Source organism: Bolinopsis microptera, chromosome 9, assembly GCF_026151205.1.
Source record: "Bolinopsis microptera isolate Bmic1 chromosome 9, MBARI_Bmic_1.0, whole genome shotgun sequence".
NCBI classification, from domain to species: domain Eukaryota; kingdom Metazoa; phylum Ctenophora; class Tentaculata; order Lobata; family Bolinopsidae; genus Bolinopsis; species Bolinopsis microptera.
The window spans coordinates 4,979,384-5,000,102 of record NC_087080.1 but is presented as its reverse complement, the minus strand read 5'-3'; the positions used below and the strand labels follow the sequence as shown (position 1 = coordinate 5,000,102).

Sequence of the window (20,719 nt, the reverse complement as noted above, 5' to 3'; positions counted from 1 at the left end):
TTTTTTATGACACAGTAATTTATTGACACTCACAGCTATAATTTTAATCATTGAATCAGTATTTTTATCTATTAACTTATTACACATTTGTGCTCTGCTTTAGCATCACTTGACTATTTAAAAAAATTGTTAGTTCAGGCCATGACCTTATAGTCAGCCAATTGGCCATTGCTATATTATGTGTATATTGTTTGAATATTCTTTTCTTCAGTAAAAAAAATTGTTGCTATAATTGACTTAACTTCTAAGAGTCGAAATTTTTACTCACGCCCCAAGTGAAAATCGGTTTTACTGAATTTTTCCAAAAAATAAGCATTTTGGGCCTTCATGACCCTCATAGTGCCAATATAAACATGTACATTGCGGTCATTTTAAGCCCACTTTTGAGTCTCTAAGTCCTTCAGAAGCTGAGATACAAATTTCCCATATTCGCACATAATATGAAATATGGGCGTGGCTCCATAGGGTTAAAACTACTAAAAGAATTTGCTTACTTTACCAATTCCGATTTAGAATGACCTAGCAGAGGATCCTGTGTTTAGAAATGTTGTAGTCACTGAACTGCTTACTCGATTTTCACTTAATTTATAGGGTGTAAATTTTTTACTCGCGCCCAAGTGAAAATTGGTTTTTCTGAATTTTTTCCAAAAATAAGCATTTTGGGCTTTCATGACCTTCATAGTACCAATATAAACATGTGCATTGCGGTCATTTTAAACCCAAGTTTAAGTCTCTAAGCCCTTCAGAAGCTGAGATAAATATTTCCCATATACGCACCTGGTATGAAATATGGGCGTGGCTCCACAGGGTTGGGACTAGCGACACAACATGCGGCCCTCGATTTTTTGAGTTACCAATGACCTATTTAACCCGATTCAACAGCAAAAAACTGTGGACATCGAAGTGCACACTCAACTCCTCCTTGCTACTGGAGTATCTGCTATTCAGTGTTTTTTTACTTTTACTTTTACTAAAAAGTGTGCAAAACGTTCAAATCGATTCAAAAACTGTGTATAGAATGCCGGATGCCCTGCTAAGGGCAGGAACCGAGAGTGCCCCTCTACCCACGGTTTGTCTTGTATTGTCGTTTCCTTTCATTCCTTGTCATTTCCTGTCATTCCTTGTCAATCCCTAGTGTCATTCCCTGTCATTTAAAGCTGAGCATAAGGGTTAAATTTAAATTATTTAACCTTTTGGTGCTGTATAAAAATAACATTAATTTATTATTATTATTAATATTCCTTGTCATTCCTTGTCATTCCCTGTCGTTCCCTGTCGTTCACTGTCATTCCCTGCTCATATTGTCACATCTTGTTGTAAAATTGTCATGACATAGGGCACTCTCGGATCCTGCCCTCTATTGTAAGTTTCGTACAACATTATCACTGTCCCTGTGACGGCGTAAATCATGAGTTCATATTGTATGTATTACCTGCTCTGCCAATTGCAAAGCCTGATTTGATTGTATGTAAATATCATTTGAATGACCTTTGGGGACCTTTTCTGTATTTGTAACAACCATGAAAGAGTGTTTGAAAGAATGTTTAAAACTAGTGATGATGTTTATGTCATTATTCTTAATCTAATCTAATCTAATCTAATCATGAACAACTTGCAACAACTATTAAAAACGATTATCAGTTAAATGGATCGGACGACAATTGAGCATCCAGGCAAGTTTTATCGTGTACAATCAGTGATCTTGAGCTCAGCATTTCTTCTTTGACTTACTACAAAAAGATCAAATATTCGAGAAGTAAGGCAGAACGCATTACGATCACTGAGTAGAGTGAAGCTTCCAAAAATTGGGGGATCGAGGAGAGATCAAAGGAAAAAATTGAAGCATGACAATGCGTTGAGAGTTCATGGATTGATCATGTCATGATTTTTCCAATCCTCCAAAACGTAAAATACGAGTACACGTTTAGGCACGCGAAAAGGGGTTTACAACGTGTATCAATTCAAACTTATTCTGATGTATGTATCCATTTGTTACACCAGTACATGAAATGCAACCTATTACATATAAATATAAAGAAATGCTGCTACATTCACTTCAAGCCGTCACGTACAGCTACTGATAATGAGGCAGATAACGAATCAGAATATATACTAACTCTGAATAATACTGTAATAAAGCAAGTTAAAGAGACCAAGTTTATAGGTGTTATTATTGACGAAAAGCTAAAATGGGATGTTCAAATAAGAGCCCTCAACTCGAAACTTAGATGTGAGATCGGAAGACTCAGTAGAATACGACACGTTATCCCTAAAAAAACACCATAAAGAATTGTACCACACGTTATTTGAGTCTCACCTAAGATTTGGAATATCGGTATGGGGTGGGTCGAGTAACAATATGCTTCAACCTATCTTCATCACTCAGAAAAAATGTATCAGAATACTATTTGGTGACCTTGAAGCATATCTAGATAAGTTTAGAACATGTGCCAGAACACGTTGTATAGATGAACAAATCCTAGGAAGGGAATTCTTTGAAAAAGAGCAAACAAAGCCGTTGTTTAACAAGAACGGCATTCTTACCGTCCACAACCTGTAAAAATACACATGTCTATTAGAACTGTTCAAAATTGTCAGATTAGAATCTCCAATCTCACTCCTATCTTTACTCCACAGATCACCATCACAAAGACGTTCAGACCAGTTCATCACCCCGAACCCATCCTCCTCTTTCATTTATCAATCAACAAAAATGTGGAACGACTGTCGAAAAATTGACAGTTTGATAAGCTTTACTAAGTCAACAAACTTAGTTAAAGTAACACTGAAAAGTGAGCTACTCAAGATACAGTCCAGGTACGGAGAATTAGAATGGACAGAATTAAACTTCGATAAGAATGAGCTTGTGTTTTAAAACAGAGTCCTTCGACTTTGTTATTTTAAAATTGAAGAATCGTTTGGCCACAACTCACTTCGTTTGCATTATAGATTCACATTCACTTTCACTTTCACCATCACGCACAGTACAGGGTCATACCTCAATACCAAATTATTATAGGGCACAAGAACAAATTTGTTTACAATTATCAAAATTTGTTGAGCCAGCAGCTTTCTTTCCTTTAGCCAGCAGCTATCTCTTCCCCCGTCGTCTGGAGTGTGTGATTTTTGTCGATGTCCGAGCTCTTATATTTATCTTTAGTTTATGGTTAACTTTCTGTGATTGGACTCGGTATTTTCGTCCCGGCCGAGTGAAACGATGCTTGCTCGCCAGTTAAGCTATACTGTAGATAACACTAATTTCTACAAACTGTAGAATATTAAATATAAAATGTGTCCAGTATGGCGCAGATGCATAATTTGATTATTTTTCGACGCCGTCGTCGGGGTGAGAGTTATCCGAAATAACTGCATGCCCCTACGATTGCGTCACCACTGGTGAGCAAGCATTTGTTTGTTGTTTAGTTGTGTTGAAAGGGAACATTACTTGATTAATTCATCCATTCGGATTTTAATAACGATGAGCTTTACCTAAGGACCCCAGGCTATTATGTTCATTAATATAGATTTGGCGGAATGACAGGCTGAGCGCGGCCCAGTAACGATGAGCTATGATATATACCGTTCATCTTATATAATTGGATCAATTTTATTATATGATTTGTAGCGCAATGCACTACTGGGTCGCGCGCGCATCAAATAATGCTTCTCGCAACCACATTTCCATTCTCGTACTATCACCGGTCACGCTAAATTATAATGACATCAATGTGTTTAAAGAAATCGTGGGCATCACTCAGTAAACTGCGCGTCTTTGGCGCGTGTCTTGTTGTTATGCATCAATCCTTCGGTAGATCGGCGAGATGCACCACTGTGCCTCACCGAGCTGCGAAGGATTGACATCGTGAATCAATTATATGATAAGATTTTACAAACGAACTTGGCACACAAAAGATTATAATGCGGAGGTTGGCTGGCTCTTTTATAATAAATACGACACTTCAATTTACAGAATGCTTGCTATAGAATAAAACGAATAAATATTACCAGACTATACATGCAGCATGAGTAACTGGTGGATAAGCCCTCGGTAAAAACGGATCCGGAAAAGTCATTGTGGCACTCGGGTCCTTGGTATTGTCGTCGGTATATTGTCCATTACCTACGTTCTGCTTTCATAGTTTAAACAATAGTGAGTTCTAAATATACAGCTTTAAACCGACAAAGTATGAATGAATGAAATACCTGACAATCTACACTCCTATAAAAATTTAAAAAAAGCATGAGTAACTTGTAGTGATGTATGATTTCTAGAAAATTTAAATTAAATTTGGCGCTCACAGGTCCTCATGATCATGTGATCGCCGCGTGACTTTCTGTAAATGCACAGGGCACCTTCGAGCTTATATGTTATATTATTCACCTTACTGAGGCAGTCAACCAACGCGCGGCTTTATTTTTATGATATGATATGTTTTGATTGTTACTAATAAATACCAAAATTTAAATTTGTTTTCCTAAAATTTGTTTTCCTTATAATTGATTGTGTAATAAATTCGAAATTTTCTTTTCTCAATATTAGATAGACGGAAGATCGAACTAAAATGTACAAACGGTGAACAGATCTGTTTTCATGTCGAGTGTTTGTGAGGAAAAAGCGATTTGCTACTTGGCCTCGCCAAGCTGCGATGAATTGACATCGTCAATTAATACTTGACCATTGTTAATGATCTGGCCCGGCGCGCGCTACTTCGTAGCACTTGCCATCGGGCAACATTTCGAGAAGGAAGCGGCGCGCGCTACTTCGAAGAAATTTAGACGAGTAACATCCGTCAAATTAATACCACAGCTTACTCGTAATTGCAAATTATAGGTTTATAACTTACCAAAACGCGCGCATAGTTGGACTCGTCGACGGTCTTTGAAACAAATATTTTATAATTAGTATCATCCGTTAAACTCGTAAACAAAAACAAATAAACATGCTATACAAAAGTCAGAACGATGAAAATAAAATCGATTAAAATAAAAATTTCGCCCATATTTGATGTTGTATCACGTTGTGACCCCCACGGTTGTTTCACCTTTATCGTCCTGACGATACAGGGGGAGCCGCGCACTCGTGCACGGCGGGTCATACAACGTATGACAAATTTGATGTGGGCTGGTGCAATCACAATAATAACATTTGCAATTTGGATTTATCTGCGTACCTGCATATATTATGTTTGTTTTTTGTAAATTGTGAAAGTGACAGGAGATTTTATTTTTAACAACAATCAACACTTGGAATATGAAATTTAAATATTAATTAAAATTACTGCGTTCAATGCTGAACGCGCGGCTCATATCAAGGTTTGTATCACGTCGTGACCCCAAATGTCGTTTCACTGTAGATGTTTTACGATACAGTGTAGCCGAGCACTCGTGCGCAGCGGGTCATACAACGTATGACAAAACTTCACATAGCTATAAGTTTACTTGTATATCACGTCGTAAACCCCATTGTCGTTACCCCTGTAGCGTTAATTCTACGGGGCGCCGGGCCACGCACTCATGCACGCGGTGGGTCATACAACGTATGACAAAAGTTTACTAACTGGGCACTGAAAAAGTGCGGATGCTAATTGGAAGATAGTGTGCGCGTGATTGCTCTAATCAGAGCCCTCTCGCTTGCAGTAGCGCGTGACCGCCGAAGGCGGCAAAACAACCCGTTTCTTGCAGATTTCGAAGTTTGATGAACTTTTGATGTAACAATAGTAAAAATTACAGATCTTTGTAATGAAGTCGCGAGGATTCTTGATAACCTTTTAATACCAAATGCCAGTGAAAGTAAAGAAAAACTGTTTTGTTACTGAAAACGAGATTATTTACCATATCTTGCTGAAATTCAGAAGGAGACTGATGAAAAGAACAGCATAAATAAAGCTAGGCAAGTTTATCAGGATGCATAGAATATTTCTAAGAAAGAGTTGGTATCCACACATCCTATTATCAGGTAAGTAATCAGGTAAGTAAACAGTATGCTTGATAATCTGAAGGAGGAATCGTATAAGGGCAGCACGTTAATCATGCAGTTGTAAAGAGACAATCTTACTCTCTGGAGTGACGATAATTCGCACTTAGGAAATTATAGATATGAACCGTTGCGAACTTTGCTGGCTATTTCATATGAGCGAATCTGAACTTTTCCAGAATAGATATGAACCGTTGTGAACTTTGCTGGCTATTTCATATGAGTGAATCAGAAATTTTCCAGAAGTTGCTGATAGGCTTACTCCTCTGGAACAAGTAACACGTGATGAATTTATCCCAGCTATCATCAACAGACTGTTTAGCTGCACTGATGATTTAAGGAACATAATGGCTCTACCACCAAGATATGGAGGATTAGGTATTCCAGTTATGATGGTCATGGCAGATCGAGAGTACAAATTCTCCTGTAAAGCTACAAAACATCTAAAAGAAGCCATTCTCAAGCAGGTAGACAACTACACAGAGGATTGGAAACACAGCAAAGGAGTGAAAACCGAAATAACGACCGAACGGAATCTCTTCTATCTACAAAAACAAGCAGAAATACGCCAGCAGCTTGAGTCAACACCACTGGCAAAGTTGATGTTCCAACTAGCTGCTGAGAAAGGGGCAAGTGCTTGGTTAACAGCACTACCTTTAAAAGAGTATGGATATCTGATGAACAAACAAAGTTTTAAAAAAGGATACGATTTCTAAATGTATTGTAAATGACTTTTTATTTTTGTAATGTTTCGAAAGAAGTTTTAACAAGAATATTATATACAGTTTTGTTTTTATGTGTACTGAACAATGTTTTTTACAAAATTTAGGCTTACTTATTTATTAACCTATCGTGTACTGAAAGGTACCCGTTCATTATCATGGCCAGCAAACTCAGAACTTTATTTAACCAAAGCTCTTATTTGTAGGCTAAATAAAAATAAGTTTTAAAATGAACAAGTTGATTATTTAAAAAATCTTAGAATAAGATCTAAAAAATATATAAACACTGTTTCCAATTCGATCAAGTTTGTAACATTTTAAATCAGATGAAAAGTTTCTTAGTCCATTTGGATTAATTTAGATTATTTGATTTTATCTGATGTCTGCATAGTCTATTGCAATGCGTGGGCGATTAAAAATGTTTTAAAAAAACTCAATAAGGAGTGCAATAAGTAGAGCTGTTGCAGTAGACCCACCAGATGGGAATTTCATGAAGGCTTCCTTTAAATATCAATTTAATTTGTTTGTAATCTAGTTTTTTCCAATAGTAATAAATGGCATAAAATTGAAATTTTTTGTTTAACATAATTCCCACCATGCCAGTTTAGAATACTCAACATCCAGATCGATTATAGACTGGTGTTTTGAGCATTTACCTCTTATGTGGGGGCATTGTCCTACAGCTCTGAGGGCCCAGTAACCACTTTAACAGTAAACTACATCTTAACCAGTTGCAAGGTCTTGTGACTGGAGCTAGGGATAGTTACAAGCCACGAGGATACATTAGAATCATAAAACCAATCTTTTACACATATTTTTGATTGAATCGATTAAAAGCGGTCTCCGGTGATTTATAGTCAATTGTCAAATTAACCTGAAGCTCAATTTTCCCGAGAAGTACTCAAGCCTTGTGCTGGCATCACTCATTTTCTTCCAAAGATTAGATTTTTATTCAATTCTAGTTCAAATAACTTTTCATTAAAGATTCATTGGGTATTGCCATGTAACATCTTAATTTTATATTCTAGTTTGTATCGGATGTAATTCGAGAATTTGTGTTTATATAGGTAAGGAAGTTGAGCCCAGGCCATGGGCGTGGGTAGGGAAAGTGCTAGAGATGCGATCACTAGATCCATCAATGAGCTTAACGGAATTAATGAGATATTGTCCTCAGACACAGACGATCTTCACCAAAATCAGGTACAATCTGATCATTTTTTTCTATTTAGTGAGTCAATTCTGCTAAAGGGTGCAAAGTTTCGTTAATTAATCATGTTTAATGATCACGTGATTGCTGTAAATTAACTGTAAAAGTAAGTAAAACTGTTTGACAAGAAAATTGACACTTTTTTGCAAATATTATGTTTTATACTCCAAAGGTTCAAATCGAATTGTGTTTCTAGCAATCTAGCATAGTAGCAGTTCCTATCAATAAAATTTCAGTCCATAGACACTGTGCTGAAGAGAGTGAGAAGGAAGAAAAGGCCAGGAAATAAACTTAACCATTCTGGAAACATCTACAATTGTAAGAAAAGCAACGACATCTTCTTGAAGGAGCTAGCTTCTGAATTAGGGGTTTGTAATCCCTCTTCTTTCTTCAACAAGTGTTCAGTTACTGACAGATAACTCATCACAAATTAAAAGGACCATTATTTCTTAATTCTTATGGAAACTGTGTGGGTGTAAATTGTGAATCCTATCAGATTGATCCAGAGTTACAAGACATCACACCCTCTCACAATTCTCCTCTCTCCTCCCTATTCGGTGATCCTGATAAGATGAAAATCTGGTTGGTTTTTATTGACTCAGCTGAGGATGTTCAGGATAAGATGTAAGTGACACTATCAAATTCTAGTAGTAGTTGTAGTAGTAGTTATTTAATACTTGTATACACTATCCTTGAAATTGACACGTGATCAGCTAATGAATAAATACTAATGCATGATGTATCTTCAATGTACTGCCATTTTATTAAGTTCCTTAATTGCTGATGTACATTATCTTACAGCTAATTATGTACCATATCTTTTAGGCTGTCTGTGGGTCCAGAGGCTGAAAGCAAGTCGAGGTACAAGAAGATATCCAAATCAATCCGAGCTGAGCTTGAAAACGTATCTTGTAAAACGATCAAACAGGTAATAGTGAGCACTGAACGACTTATGATAATTAGATGCTTGGACTATGATAATTAGATGCTTGAAATTAGCTGAGTTATATTTGTTAAACTTGGAAGTATTCAAATTATGTTTCCAGAACCTCGAATATTTCAGTTCGAATCAGATGACATGTATAATGTATATTGGATTACTTCCGCCTGAATTTCAGGTGGAGGTAATCCAAATAAATATGGACCCCCACATATTCTACTCGACTTCATGACTGCTTCTACTTATAAAAGCAATTGCACCATCTTTACTTATTATTGACTCACTTCAGTTCGAGGAAGATATCTACAGTATAGTTAGTGATATGGGGTACAACAGTGTAGCAGTAATGTCTGCTGCTACTAAAGCTGACAGGATGGCTATAGTCGCTATATCCCAGTATTCCCGGCTAAAGTGCACCTCTCATCTTCCTATCAATGTGGTCGAGGTAGTCACTTATTCAGATTTTTTTCAACTTATTATTTCGTTATAAACATGATCATTGGCATGCACTTAGAGATGATAATTGTGATACGTAGTGCATATAACCACTATAAATATGTAATTCGTGTTATGACTATGCTTGTCAGATGTAATTGTTTTAAACATCAGATGAAATCATACGTTGAAATTTAGAGCTTCATTCCATTATCCACTGAAGTTAAACAGCCACTTTATTATCAAAAGTTTTCACTGTTAAAGTTATTATAAAACTGCACTTGTGTTAGTAGCAGTGCCGTTGTTTTCACTGATCGCACTCTTTGATTCCTAGTATAATGTTCTGCAGATGGATGATACAACAATTTCCATATCTTGTAGTGCAATTAGGACAATAATCAAACTTAAACTTATTTATCTAACATCATCTTCGGTGTTATTAGTTAAATAATTGAAGTATTAAGTCGTGATATTACTTAGTAAGTTATAATCGTATATATAGGTACTTTATAAAGTACAACATGTATTACAGGATTTACTAAACGATATTCATTGTTTTCAGGTTGAGTTAAAACGGAAACATTTCACAAAGCCAAGTGTGCCACTTTCCAAGCTCCTACTTCTTCGTCACTAATCAATGTATTAAATAATCATATACGATATATTATCAGAACTCAGTTTTAAAATACAAAATTGTCCATTTATTTTCCACAGCTAAAGTTTTGAGGTATTCATGAAATTCAATTTTTCTGTTTTCTGGGAATTTAAATTCTAGATAAAACATAACATTTAATCTTTTCGGGGGTTGCAAATTACTTCAATTTTTCATCTTTTATCTTTTCTGATATCGTTTTAGGATCGGATGTTTAGACTATAGCGTAGTTAATAGTTTGATTTTTACCAGTCTTTTTTTGATTGTGGAATGGTGTATATAAAAGTATGATATAATACTCAATTAGTATGTAATAGTAATTTCATTGTAATTTTGAAACTAAAAAGTAGTACAATTTTTTTTATTATTATCATTTAGTGGCCGATGTTGATTGGGTGAGTATTGAGTAAGGGGTTGTTCACATACGTTAAGTGATCACTTTTTAGCCCCTAATCGCGATGGTGTTAGATAAAACAACAACAGAACAACAACATAGTCGGGTATTTTCACACTAAAATAGAGGACAGTTTCTTGTTAAAAGAGAAGACAGCAGAGTCGGATATATTTCAAGGCCGGCAGAACAACAAAATTAGTACTTACTATAAATAGTCAATATCGATACAGCTCTTCTAAGAATATGTCTGGAACATGCTTCTAGTCCTGGCCGCGAGCGACACACATTTTTTTCAGTAATATCAGCACTCGATTACGTAGACCGGGCGAGCGCGCACGCGCACTATTGGAAGCACTTTTGCCCAGCGACCAATTAGTACAGTACAGTGAATATAATTAGTATGTTAATTGGTGATGGTATGAAACCAAATTGAGGTACTGGGAGTCAAAATCCCGAATAAAATTGCAAAATCATATTGTCCCAATCTTTGCCCCATTTTCAGTTTTTGAAGATGAAATTTCCAGGACCGAAATTTTACAGTTTTGACTGATTTTTTCACCCGCAACAAATTAGTCGGTCAACTATAGATGGCATATGGCACGATTGAGGTGCTGGAAGTTTGATCTCGTTCTGAGGAAGCTCACAGCAGAAAGGTTAACAAAACGAAAAGTTGTATTTTCAAACTTCTGTCCCATTTTCAAATATGAAATTTTCTGAACACAAATTTGACAGACTGGGTGGAATTTTTGCCCAAATACCAATTAATCTGTTAATTGGTGATGGTATGAAACCAAATTGAGGTACTGGGAGTCAAAATCCCGAATAAAATTGCAAAATCATATTGTCCCAATCTCTGCCCCATTTTCAGTTTTTGAAGATGAAATTTCCAGGACCGAAATTTTACAGTTTTGACTGATTTTTTCACCCGCAACCAATTAGTCGGTCAACTATAGATGGCATATGACACGATTGAGGTGCTGGAAGTTTGATCTCGGTCGGAGGAAGTTCAAAGCAGAAAGGTTAACAAAACGAAAAGTTTTATTTTCAAACTTCTGTCCCATTTTCAAATATGAAATTTTCTGAACACAAATTTGACAGATTGGAAGGAATTTTTGCCCAAATACCAATTAATCTGTTAATTGGTGATGGTATGAAACCAAATTGAGGTACTGGGAGTCAAAATCCCGAATAAAATTGCAAAATCATATTGTCCCAATCTCTGTCCCATTTTCAGTTTTTGAAGATGAAGTTTCCAGGACCGAAATTTTACAGTTTTGACTGATTTTTTCACCCGCAACCAATTAGTCGGTCAACTATAGATGGCATATGACACGATTGAGGTGCTGGAAGTTTGATCTCGGTCGGAGGAAGCTCACAGCAGAAAGGTTAACAACACGAAAAGTTGTATTTTCAAACTTCTGTCCCATTTTCAAATATGAAATTTTCTGAACACAAATTTGACAGATTGGATGGAATTTTTGCACAAATACCAATTAGTCTGTTAATTGGTGATGGTATGAAACCAAATTGAGGTACTGGGAGTCAAAATCCCGAATAAAATTGCAAAATCATATTGTCCCAATCTCTGCCCCATTTTCAGTTTTTGAAGATGAAATTTCCAGGACCGAAATTTTACAGTTTTGACTGATTTTTTCACCCGCAACAAATTAGTCGGTCAACTATAGATGGCATATGGCACGATTGAGGTGCTGGAAGTTTGATCTCGTTCTGAGGAAGCTCACAGCAGAAAGGTTAACAAAACGAAAAGTTGTATTTTCAAACTTCTGTCCCATTTTCAAATATGAAATTTTCTGAACACAAATTTGACAGACTGGGTGGAATTTTTGCCCAAATACCAATTAATCTGTTAATTGGTGATGGTATGAAACCAAATTGAGGTACTGGGAGTCAAAATCCCGAATAAAATTGCAAAATCATATTGTCCCAATCTCTGTCCCATTTTCAGTTTTTGAAGATGAAGTTTCCAGGACCGACATTTTACAGTTTTGACTGATTTTTCACCCGCAACCAATTAGTCGGTCAACTATAGATGGCATATGACACGATTGAGGTGCTGGAAGTTTGATCTCGGTCGGAGGAAGCTCACCGCAGAAAAGTTAACAAAACGAAAAGTTGTATTTTCAAACTTCTGTCCCATTTTCAAATATGAAATTTTCTGAACACAAATTTGACAGACTGGATGGAATTTTTGCCCAAATACCAATTAATCTGTTAATCGGTGATGGTATGAAACCAAATTGAGGTACTGGGAGTCAAAATCCCGAATAAAATTGCAAAATCATATTGTCCCAATCTCTGTCCCATTTTCAGTTTTTGAAGATGAAATTTCCAGGACCGAAATTTTACAGTTTTGACTGATTTTTTTCACCCACAACCAATTAGTTGGTCAACTATAGATGGCATATGACACGATTGAGGTGCTGGAAGTTTGATCTCGATCGGAGGAAGCTCACAGCAGAAAGGTTAACAAAACGAAAAGTTGTATTTTCAAACTTCTGTCCCATTTTCAAATATGAAATTTTCTGAACACAAATTTGACAGACTGGGTGGAATTTTTGCCCAAATACCAATTAATCTGTTAATTGGTGATGGTATGAAACCAAATTGAGGTACTGGGAGTCAAAATCCCGATTAAAATTGCAAAATCATATTGTCCCAATCTCTGCCCCATTTTCAGTTTTTGAAGATGAAATTTCCAGGACCGAAATTTTACAGTTTTGACTGATTTTTTCACCCGCAACAAATTAGTCGGTCAACTATAGATGGCATATGGCACGATTGAGGTGCTGGAAGTTTGATCTCGGTCGGAGGAAGCTCACAGCAGAAAGGTTAACAAAACGAAAAGTTGTATTTTCAAACTTCTGTCCCATTTTCAAATATGAAATTTTCTGAACACAAATTTGACAGACTGGATGGAATTTTTGCCCAAATACCAATTAATCTGTTAATCGGTGATGGTATGAAACCAAATTGAGGTACTGGGAGTCAAAATCCCGAATAAAATTGCAAAATCATATTGTCCCAATCTCTGTCCCATTTTCAGTTTTTGAAGATCAAATTTCCAGGACCGAAATTTTACAGTTTTGACTGATTTTTTTACCCACAACCAATTAGTTGGTCAACTATAGATGGCATATGACACGATTGAGGTGCTGGAAGTTTGATCTCGATCGGAGGAAGCTCACAGCAGAAAGGTTAACAAAACGAAAAGTTGTATTTTCAAACTTCTGTCCCATTTTCAAATATGAAATTTTCTGAACACAAATTTGACAGACTGGGTGGAATTTTTGCCCAAATACCAATTAATCTGTTAATTGGTGATGGTATGAAACCAAATTGAGGTACTGGGAGTCAAAATCCCGAATAAAATTGCAAAATCATATTGTCCCAATCTCTGTCCCATTTTCAGTTTTTGAAGATGAAGTTTCCAGGACCGACATTTTACAGTTTGACTGATTTTTTCACCCGCAACCAATTAGTCGGTCAACTATAGATGGCATATGACACGATTGAGGTGCTGGAAGTTTGATCTCGGTCGGAGGAAGCTCACCGCAGAAAGGTTAACAAAACGAAAAGTTGTATTTTCAAACTTCTGTCCCATTTTCAAATATGAAATTTTCTGAACACAAATTTGACAGACTGGATGGAATTTTTGCCCAAATACCAATTAATCTGTTAATCGGTGATGGTATGAAACCAAATTGAGGTACTGGGAGTCAAAATCCCGAATAAAATTGCAAAATCATATTGTCCCAATCTCTGTCCCATTTTCAGTTTTTGAAGATCAAATTTCCAGGACCGAAATTTTACAGTTTTGACTGATTTTATCACCCACAACCAATTAGTTGGTCAACTATAGATGGCATATGACACGATTGAGGTGCTGGAAGTTTGATCTCGATCGGAGGAAGCTCACAGCAGAAAGGTTAACAAAACGAAAAGTTGTATTTTCAAACTTCTGTCCCATTTTCAAATATGAAATTTTCTGAACACAAATTTGACAGATTGGATGGAATTTTTGCACAAATACCAATTAGTCTGTTAATTGGTGATGGTATGAAACCAAATTGAGGTACTGGGAGTCAAAATCCCGAATAAAATTGCAAAATCATATTGTCCCAATCTCTGTCCCATTTTCAGTTTTTGAAGATGAAATTTCCAGGACCGAAATTTTACAGTTTTGACTGATTTTTTACCCACAACCAATTAGTTGGTCAACTATAGATGGCATATGACACGATTGAGGTGCTGGAAGTTTGATCTCGATCGGAGGAAGCTCACAGCAGAAAGGTTAACAAAACGAAAAGTTGTATTTTCAAACTTCTGTCCCATTTCCTAATATGAAATTTTCTGAACACAAATTTGACAGATTGGATGGAATTTTTGCCCAAATACCAATTAGTCTGTTAATTGGTGATGGTATGAAACGAAATTGAGGTACTGGGAGTCAAAATCCCGATTAAAATTGCAAAATCATATTGTCCCAATCTCTGTCCCATTTTCAGTTTTTGAAGATGAAATTTCCAGGACCGAAATTTTACAGTTTTGACTGATTTTATCACCCACAACCAATTAGTTGGTCAACTATAGATGGCATATGACACGATTGAGGTGCTGGAAGTTTGATCTCGGTCGGAGGAAGCTCACAGCAGAAAGGTTAACAAAACGAAAAGTTGTATTTTCAAACTTCTGTCCCATTTTCAAATATGAAATTTTCTGAACACAAATTTGACAGATTGGATGGAATTTTTGCACAAATACCAATTAGTCTGTTAATTGGTGATGGTATGAAACCAAATTGAGGTACTGGGAGTCAAAATCCCGAATAAAATTGCAAAATCATATTGTCCCAATCTCTGTCCCATTTTCAGTTTTTGAAGATCAAATTTCCAGGACCGAAATTTTACAGTTTTGACTGATTTTTTTACCCACAACCAATTAGTTGGTCAACTATAGATGGCATATGACACGATTGAGGTGCTGGAAGTTTGATCTCGATCGGAGGAAGCTCACAGCAGAAAGGTTAACAAAACGAAAAGTTGTATTTTCAAACTTCTGTCCCATTTTCAAATATGAAATTTTCTGAACACAAATTTGACAGACTGGGTGGAATTTTTGCCCAAATACCAATTAATCTGTTAATTGGTGATGGTATGAAACCAAATTGAGGTACTGGGAGTCAAAATCCCGAATAAAATTGCAAAATCATATTGTCCCAATCTCTGTCCCATTTTCAGTTTTTGAAGATGAAGTTTCCAGGACCGACATTTTACAGTTTGACTGATTTTTTCACCCGCAACCAATTAGTCGGTCAACTATAGATGGCATATGACACGATTGAGGTGCTGGAAGTTTGATCTCGGTCGGAGGAAGCTCACCGCAGAAAGGTTAACAAAACGAAAAGTTGTATTTTCAAACTTCTGTCCCATTTTCAAATATGAAATTTTCTGAACACAAATTTGACAGACTGGATGGAATTTTTGCCCAAATACCAATTAGTCTGTTAATTGGTGATGGTATGAAACCAAATTGAGGTACTGGGAGTCAAAATCCCGAATAAAATTGCAAAATCATATTGTCCCAATCTCTGTCCCATTTTCAGTTTTTGAAGATGAAATTTCCAGGACCGAAATTTTACAGTTTTGACTGATTTTTTCACCCGCAACCAATTAGTCGGTCAACTATAGATGGCATATGACACGATTGAGGTGCTGGAAGTTTGATCTCGATCGGAGGAAGCTCACAGCAGAAAGGTTAACAAAACGAAAAGTTGTATTTTCAAACTTCTGTCCCATTTTCAAATATGAAATTTTCTGAACACAAATTTGACAGATTGGATGGAATTTTTGCACAAATACCAATTAGTCTGTTAATTGGTGATGGTATGAAACCAAATTGAGGTACTGGGAGTCAAAATCCCGAATAAAATTGCAAAATCATATTGTCCCAATCTCTGTCCCATTTTCAGTTTTTGAAGATGAAATTTCCAGGACCAAAATTTTACAGCTTTGACTCATTTTTCACCCACAACCAATTAGTCGGTCAACTATAGATGGCATATGACACGATTGAGGTGCTGGAAGTTTGATCTCGGTCGGAGGAAGCTCACAGCAGAAAGGTTAACAAAACGAAAAGTTGTATTTTCAAACTTCTGTCCCATTTTCAAATATGAAATTTTCTGAACACAAATTTGACAGATTGGATGGAATTTTTGCCCAAATACCAATTAGTCTGTTAATTGGTGATGGTATGAAACCAAATTGAGGTACTGGGAGTCAAAATCCCGATTAAAATTGCAAAATCATATTGTCCCAATCTCTGTCCCATTTTCAGTTTTTGAAGATGAAATTTCCAGGACCGAAATTTTACAGTTTTGACTGATTTTTTCACCCACAACCAATTAGTTGGTCAACTATAGATGGCATATGACACGATTGAGGTGCTGGAAGTTTGATCTCGGTCGGAGGAAGCTCACAGCAGAAAGGTTAACAAAACGAAAAGTTGTATTTTCAAACTTCTGTCCCATTTTCAAATATGAAATTTTCTGAACACAAATTTGACAGATTGGATGGAATTTTTGCACAAATACCAATTAGTCTGTTAATTGGTGATGGTATGAAACCAAATTGAGGTACTGGGAGTCAAAATCCCGAATAAAATTGCAAAATCATATTGTCCCAATCTCTGTCCCATTTTCAGTTTTTGAAGATGAAATTTCCAGGACCGAAATTTTACAGTTTTGACTGATTTTTTTCACCCGCAACCAATTAGTCGGTCAACTATAGATGGCATATGACACGATTGAGGTGCTGGAAGTTTGATCTCGTTCTGAGGAAGCTCACAGCAGAAAGGTTAACAAAACGAAAAGTTGTATTTTCAAACTTCTGTCCCATTTTCAAATATGAAATTTTCTGAACACAAATTTGACAGACTGGGTGGAATTTTTGCCCAAATACCAATTAATCTGTTAATTGGTGATGGTATGAAACCAAATTGAGGTACTGGGAGTCAAAATCCCGAATAAAATTGCAAAATCATATTGTCCCAATCTCTGTCCCATTTTCAGTTTTTGAAGATGAAGTTTCCGGACCGACATTTTACAGTTTTGACTGATTTTTTTACCCGCAACCAATTAGTCGGTCAACTATAGATGGCATATGACACGATTGAGTTGCTGGAAGTTTGATCTCGGTCGGAGGAAGCTCACAGCAGAAAGGTTAACAAAACGACAAGTTGTATTTTCAAACTTCTGTCCCATTTTCAAATATGAAATTTTCTGAACATAAATTTGACAGATTGGATGGAATTTTTGCCCAAATACCAATTAGTCAGTTAATTGGTGATGGTATGAAACCAAATTGAGGTACTGGGAGTCAAAATCCCGAATAAAATTGCAAAATCATATTGTCCCAATCACTGTCCCATTTTCAGTTTTTGAAGATGAAATTTCCAGGACCGAAATTTTACAGTTTTGACTGATTTTTCACCTGCAACAAATTAGTCGGTCAACTATAGATGGCATATGACACGATTGAGGTGCTGGAAGTTTGATCTCGGTCGGAGGAAGCTCACAGCAGAAAGGTTAACAAAACGAAAAGTTGTATTTTCAAACTTCTGTCCCATTTTAAAATATGAAATTTTCTGAACATAAATTTGACAGATTGGATGGAATTTTTGCACAAATACCAATTAGTCTGTTAATTGGTGATGGTATGAAACCAAATTGAGGTACTGGGAGTCAAAATCTCGATTAAAATTGCAAAATCATACTGTCCCAATCTCTGTCCCATTTTCAGTTTTTGAAGATGAAATTTCCAGGACCGAAATTGTACAGTTTTGACTGATTTTTTCACCCACAACCAATTAGTTGGTCAACTATAGATGGCATATGACACGATTGAGGTGCTGGAAGTTTGATCTCGATCGGAGGAAGCTCACAGCAGAAAGGTTAACAAAACGAAAAGTTGTATTTTCAAACTTCTGTCCCATTTTCAAATATGAAATTTTCTGAACACAAATTTGACAGATTGGATGGAATTTTTGCACAAATATCAATTAGTCTGTTAATTGGTGATGGTATGAAACCAGATTGAGGTACTGGGAGTCAAAATCCCGAATAAAATTGCAAAATCATATTGTCCCAATCTCTGTCCCATTTTCAGTTTTTGAAGATGAAATTTCCAGGACCGAAATTTTACAGTTTTGACTGATTTTTTCACCCGCAACAAATTAGTCGGTCAACTATAGATGGCATATGGCACGATTGAGGTGCTGGAAGTTTGATCTCGTTCTGAGGAAGCTCACAGCAGAAAGGTTAACAAAACGAAAAGTTGTATTTTCAAACTTCTGTCCCATTTTCAAATATGAAATTTTCTGAACACAAATTTGACAGACTGGGTGGAATTTTTGCCCAAATACCAATTAATCTGTTAATTGGTGATGGTATGAAACCAAATTGAGGTACTGGGAGTCAAAATCCCGAATAAAATTGCAAAATCATATTGTCCCAATCTCTGTCCCATTTTCAGTTTTTAAAGATGAAGTTTCCAGGACCGACATTTTACAGTTTTGACTGATTTTTTTACCCGCAACCAATTAGTCGGTCAACTATAGATGGCATATGACACGATTGAGGTGCTGGAAGTTTGATCTCGGTCGGAGGAAGCTCACAGCAGAAAGGTTAACAAAACGAAAAGTTGTATTTTCAAACTTCTGTCCCATTTTAAAATATGAAATTTTCTGAACACAAATTTGACAGACTGGGTGGAATTTTTGCCCAAATACCAATTAGTCTGTTAATTGGTGATGGTATGAAACCAAATTGAGGTACTGGGAGTCAAAATCCCGAATAAAATTGCAAAATCATATTGTCCCAATCTCTGTCCCATTTTCAGTTTTTGAAGATGAAATTTCCAGGACCGAAATTTTACAGTTTTGACTGATTTTTTCACCCGCAACAAATTAGTCGGTCAACTATAGATGGCATATGACACGATTGAGGTGCTGGAAGTTTGATCTCGGTCGGAGGAAGTTCAAAGCAGAAAGGTTAACAAAACGAAAAGTTGTATTTTCAAACTTCTGTCCCATTTTCAAATATGAAATTTTCTGAACACAAATTTGACAGACTGGATGGAATTTTTGCCCAAATACAAATTAATCTGTTAATTGGTGATGGTATGAAACCAAATTGAGGTACTGGGAGTCAAAATCCCGAATAAAATTGCAAAATCATATTGTCCCAATCTCTGTCCCATTTTCAGTTTTTGAAGATGAAATTTCCAGGACCGAAATTTTACAGTTTTGACTGATTTTGTCACCCGCAACAAATTAGTCGGTCAACTATAGATGGCATATGACACGATTGAGGTGCTGGAAGTATGATCTCGGTCGGAGGAGGCTCACAGCAGAAAGGTTAACAAAACGAAAAGTTGTATTTTCAAACTTCTGTCCCATTTTCAAATTGTTATGTGACAAAGTTTGCCTAGAGGATAAAACGATTATCCTAACCATTAAGGGTTGAATGGTTTATATAGTTTTATATTGTGACAAAGTTAACTTTACCGTGCCTTTTAATAGAGTTACTAATATTGACCAATACTCTCAAATTCAAATGAACGTGTCCTTATGTAAATCTATTTTATTCGGCTGCAAAACCGTAAAACCAGAGTCACGTGATAATTTTTGAGCGAGCGAAATGATATGAGCCTTTTAAGAGAAATGCATCAGATATTTTCCTAGAATGTCCTGTTTGTCGAGCACGCAGACTTATGTGAAGTGAACTGAGCCATTTCTCTATTGTCAAGGAATCCATTTTGCCAGCTAAACAGCCATTAGTCGTTAATTAACAGGACCATTATTCTATCATTAGAGCTAACGATCATATTAACTACCCAGGTATGTAGTGACGTTATGTCTATGATATTTATAGCTTTATTAAAATTTGTCTAAAATGTCTCCCTCATAAATAAACGCTCACTTCGAGGTCGCCGAAACATTTCTGCTGAACGTCAGAACATTTTCTCCGATTATGGCCGTCCATGCTAGGTCATGCCAGGTGACGCAACTTGGCCACGTTTCAAACCACTTAGCCCACTCCTCTCCAGCTGTAGTCTTTTTCATCAGTCTGGTTCTATCCTGTGTCACTATTCCGCAGAATTCACGCGCAACCCTCGGGAGAATTAATTGTGGCCAATTAACGATAATTGTGAATAGATTACGTTTGAATTGATGCAGTTGGACAGTTAAACGGTGTGCAAAGTAAATCAGATTTACATACAGACTTACATATATTATTTGTTTATAATTATCTTCAGTAGTTTGAATTTTGAAATGAACGTTTCCGGCCGCGCCCATGGTAAGGATACCTTTTTAGTC

General features: G+C 36.3%; 3 protein-coding genes across 3 annotated transcripts in view; 1 reads left to right on the top strand and 2 right to left on the bottom strand.

Moving 5' to 3' along the window:
* Positions 1 to 20,719, bottom strand: part of LOC134821316 (ras suppressor protein 1-like) — a 63,234-nt gene that overhangs the window by 27,858 nt on the left and 14,657 nt on the right. The gene's annotated exons all lie outside the window — the stretch shown is intronic.
* Positions 1 to 20,719, bottom strand: part of LOC134821317 (uncharacterized) — a 59,933-nt gene that overhangs the window by 24,560 nt on the left and 14,654 nt on the right. The window lies entirely within an intron of this gene.
* LOC134820626 (uncharacterized) lies at positions 7,755 to 10,279 on the top strand. The gene is made up of 6 exons (XM_063831127.1): positions 7,755 to 7,896; positions 8,140 to 8,271; positions 8,400 to 8,527; positions 8,729 to 8,831; positions 9,133 to 9,288; positions 9,841 to 10,279. Exons 1-6 carry the CDS (start codon positions 7,786 to 7,788, stop codon positions 9,910 to 9,912), a joined length of 702 nt encoding a protein of 233 aa, XP_063687197.1. The 5' UTR covers positions 7,755 to 7,785; the 3' UTR covers positions 9,913 to 10,279.

Coding starts and splice junctions, on each gene's coding strand:
- LOC134820626 (XM_063831127.1), top strand. CDS start 7,786: ATGGGCGTGGGTAGGGAAAGTGCTAGAGATGCGATCACTAGATCCATC. Junction 8,272..8,399: donor AGCTAGCTTCTGAATTAGGG/GTTTGTAATCCC, acceptor GAATCCTATCAG/ATTGATCCAGAGTTACAAGA. Junction 9,289..9,840: donor TTCCTATCAATGTGGTCGAG/GTAGTCACTTAT, acceptor CATTGTTTTCAG/GTTGAGTTAAAACGGAAACA.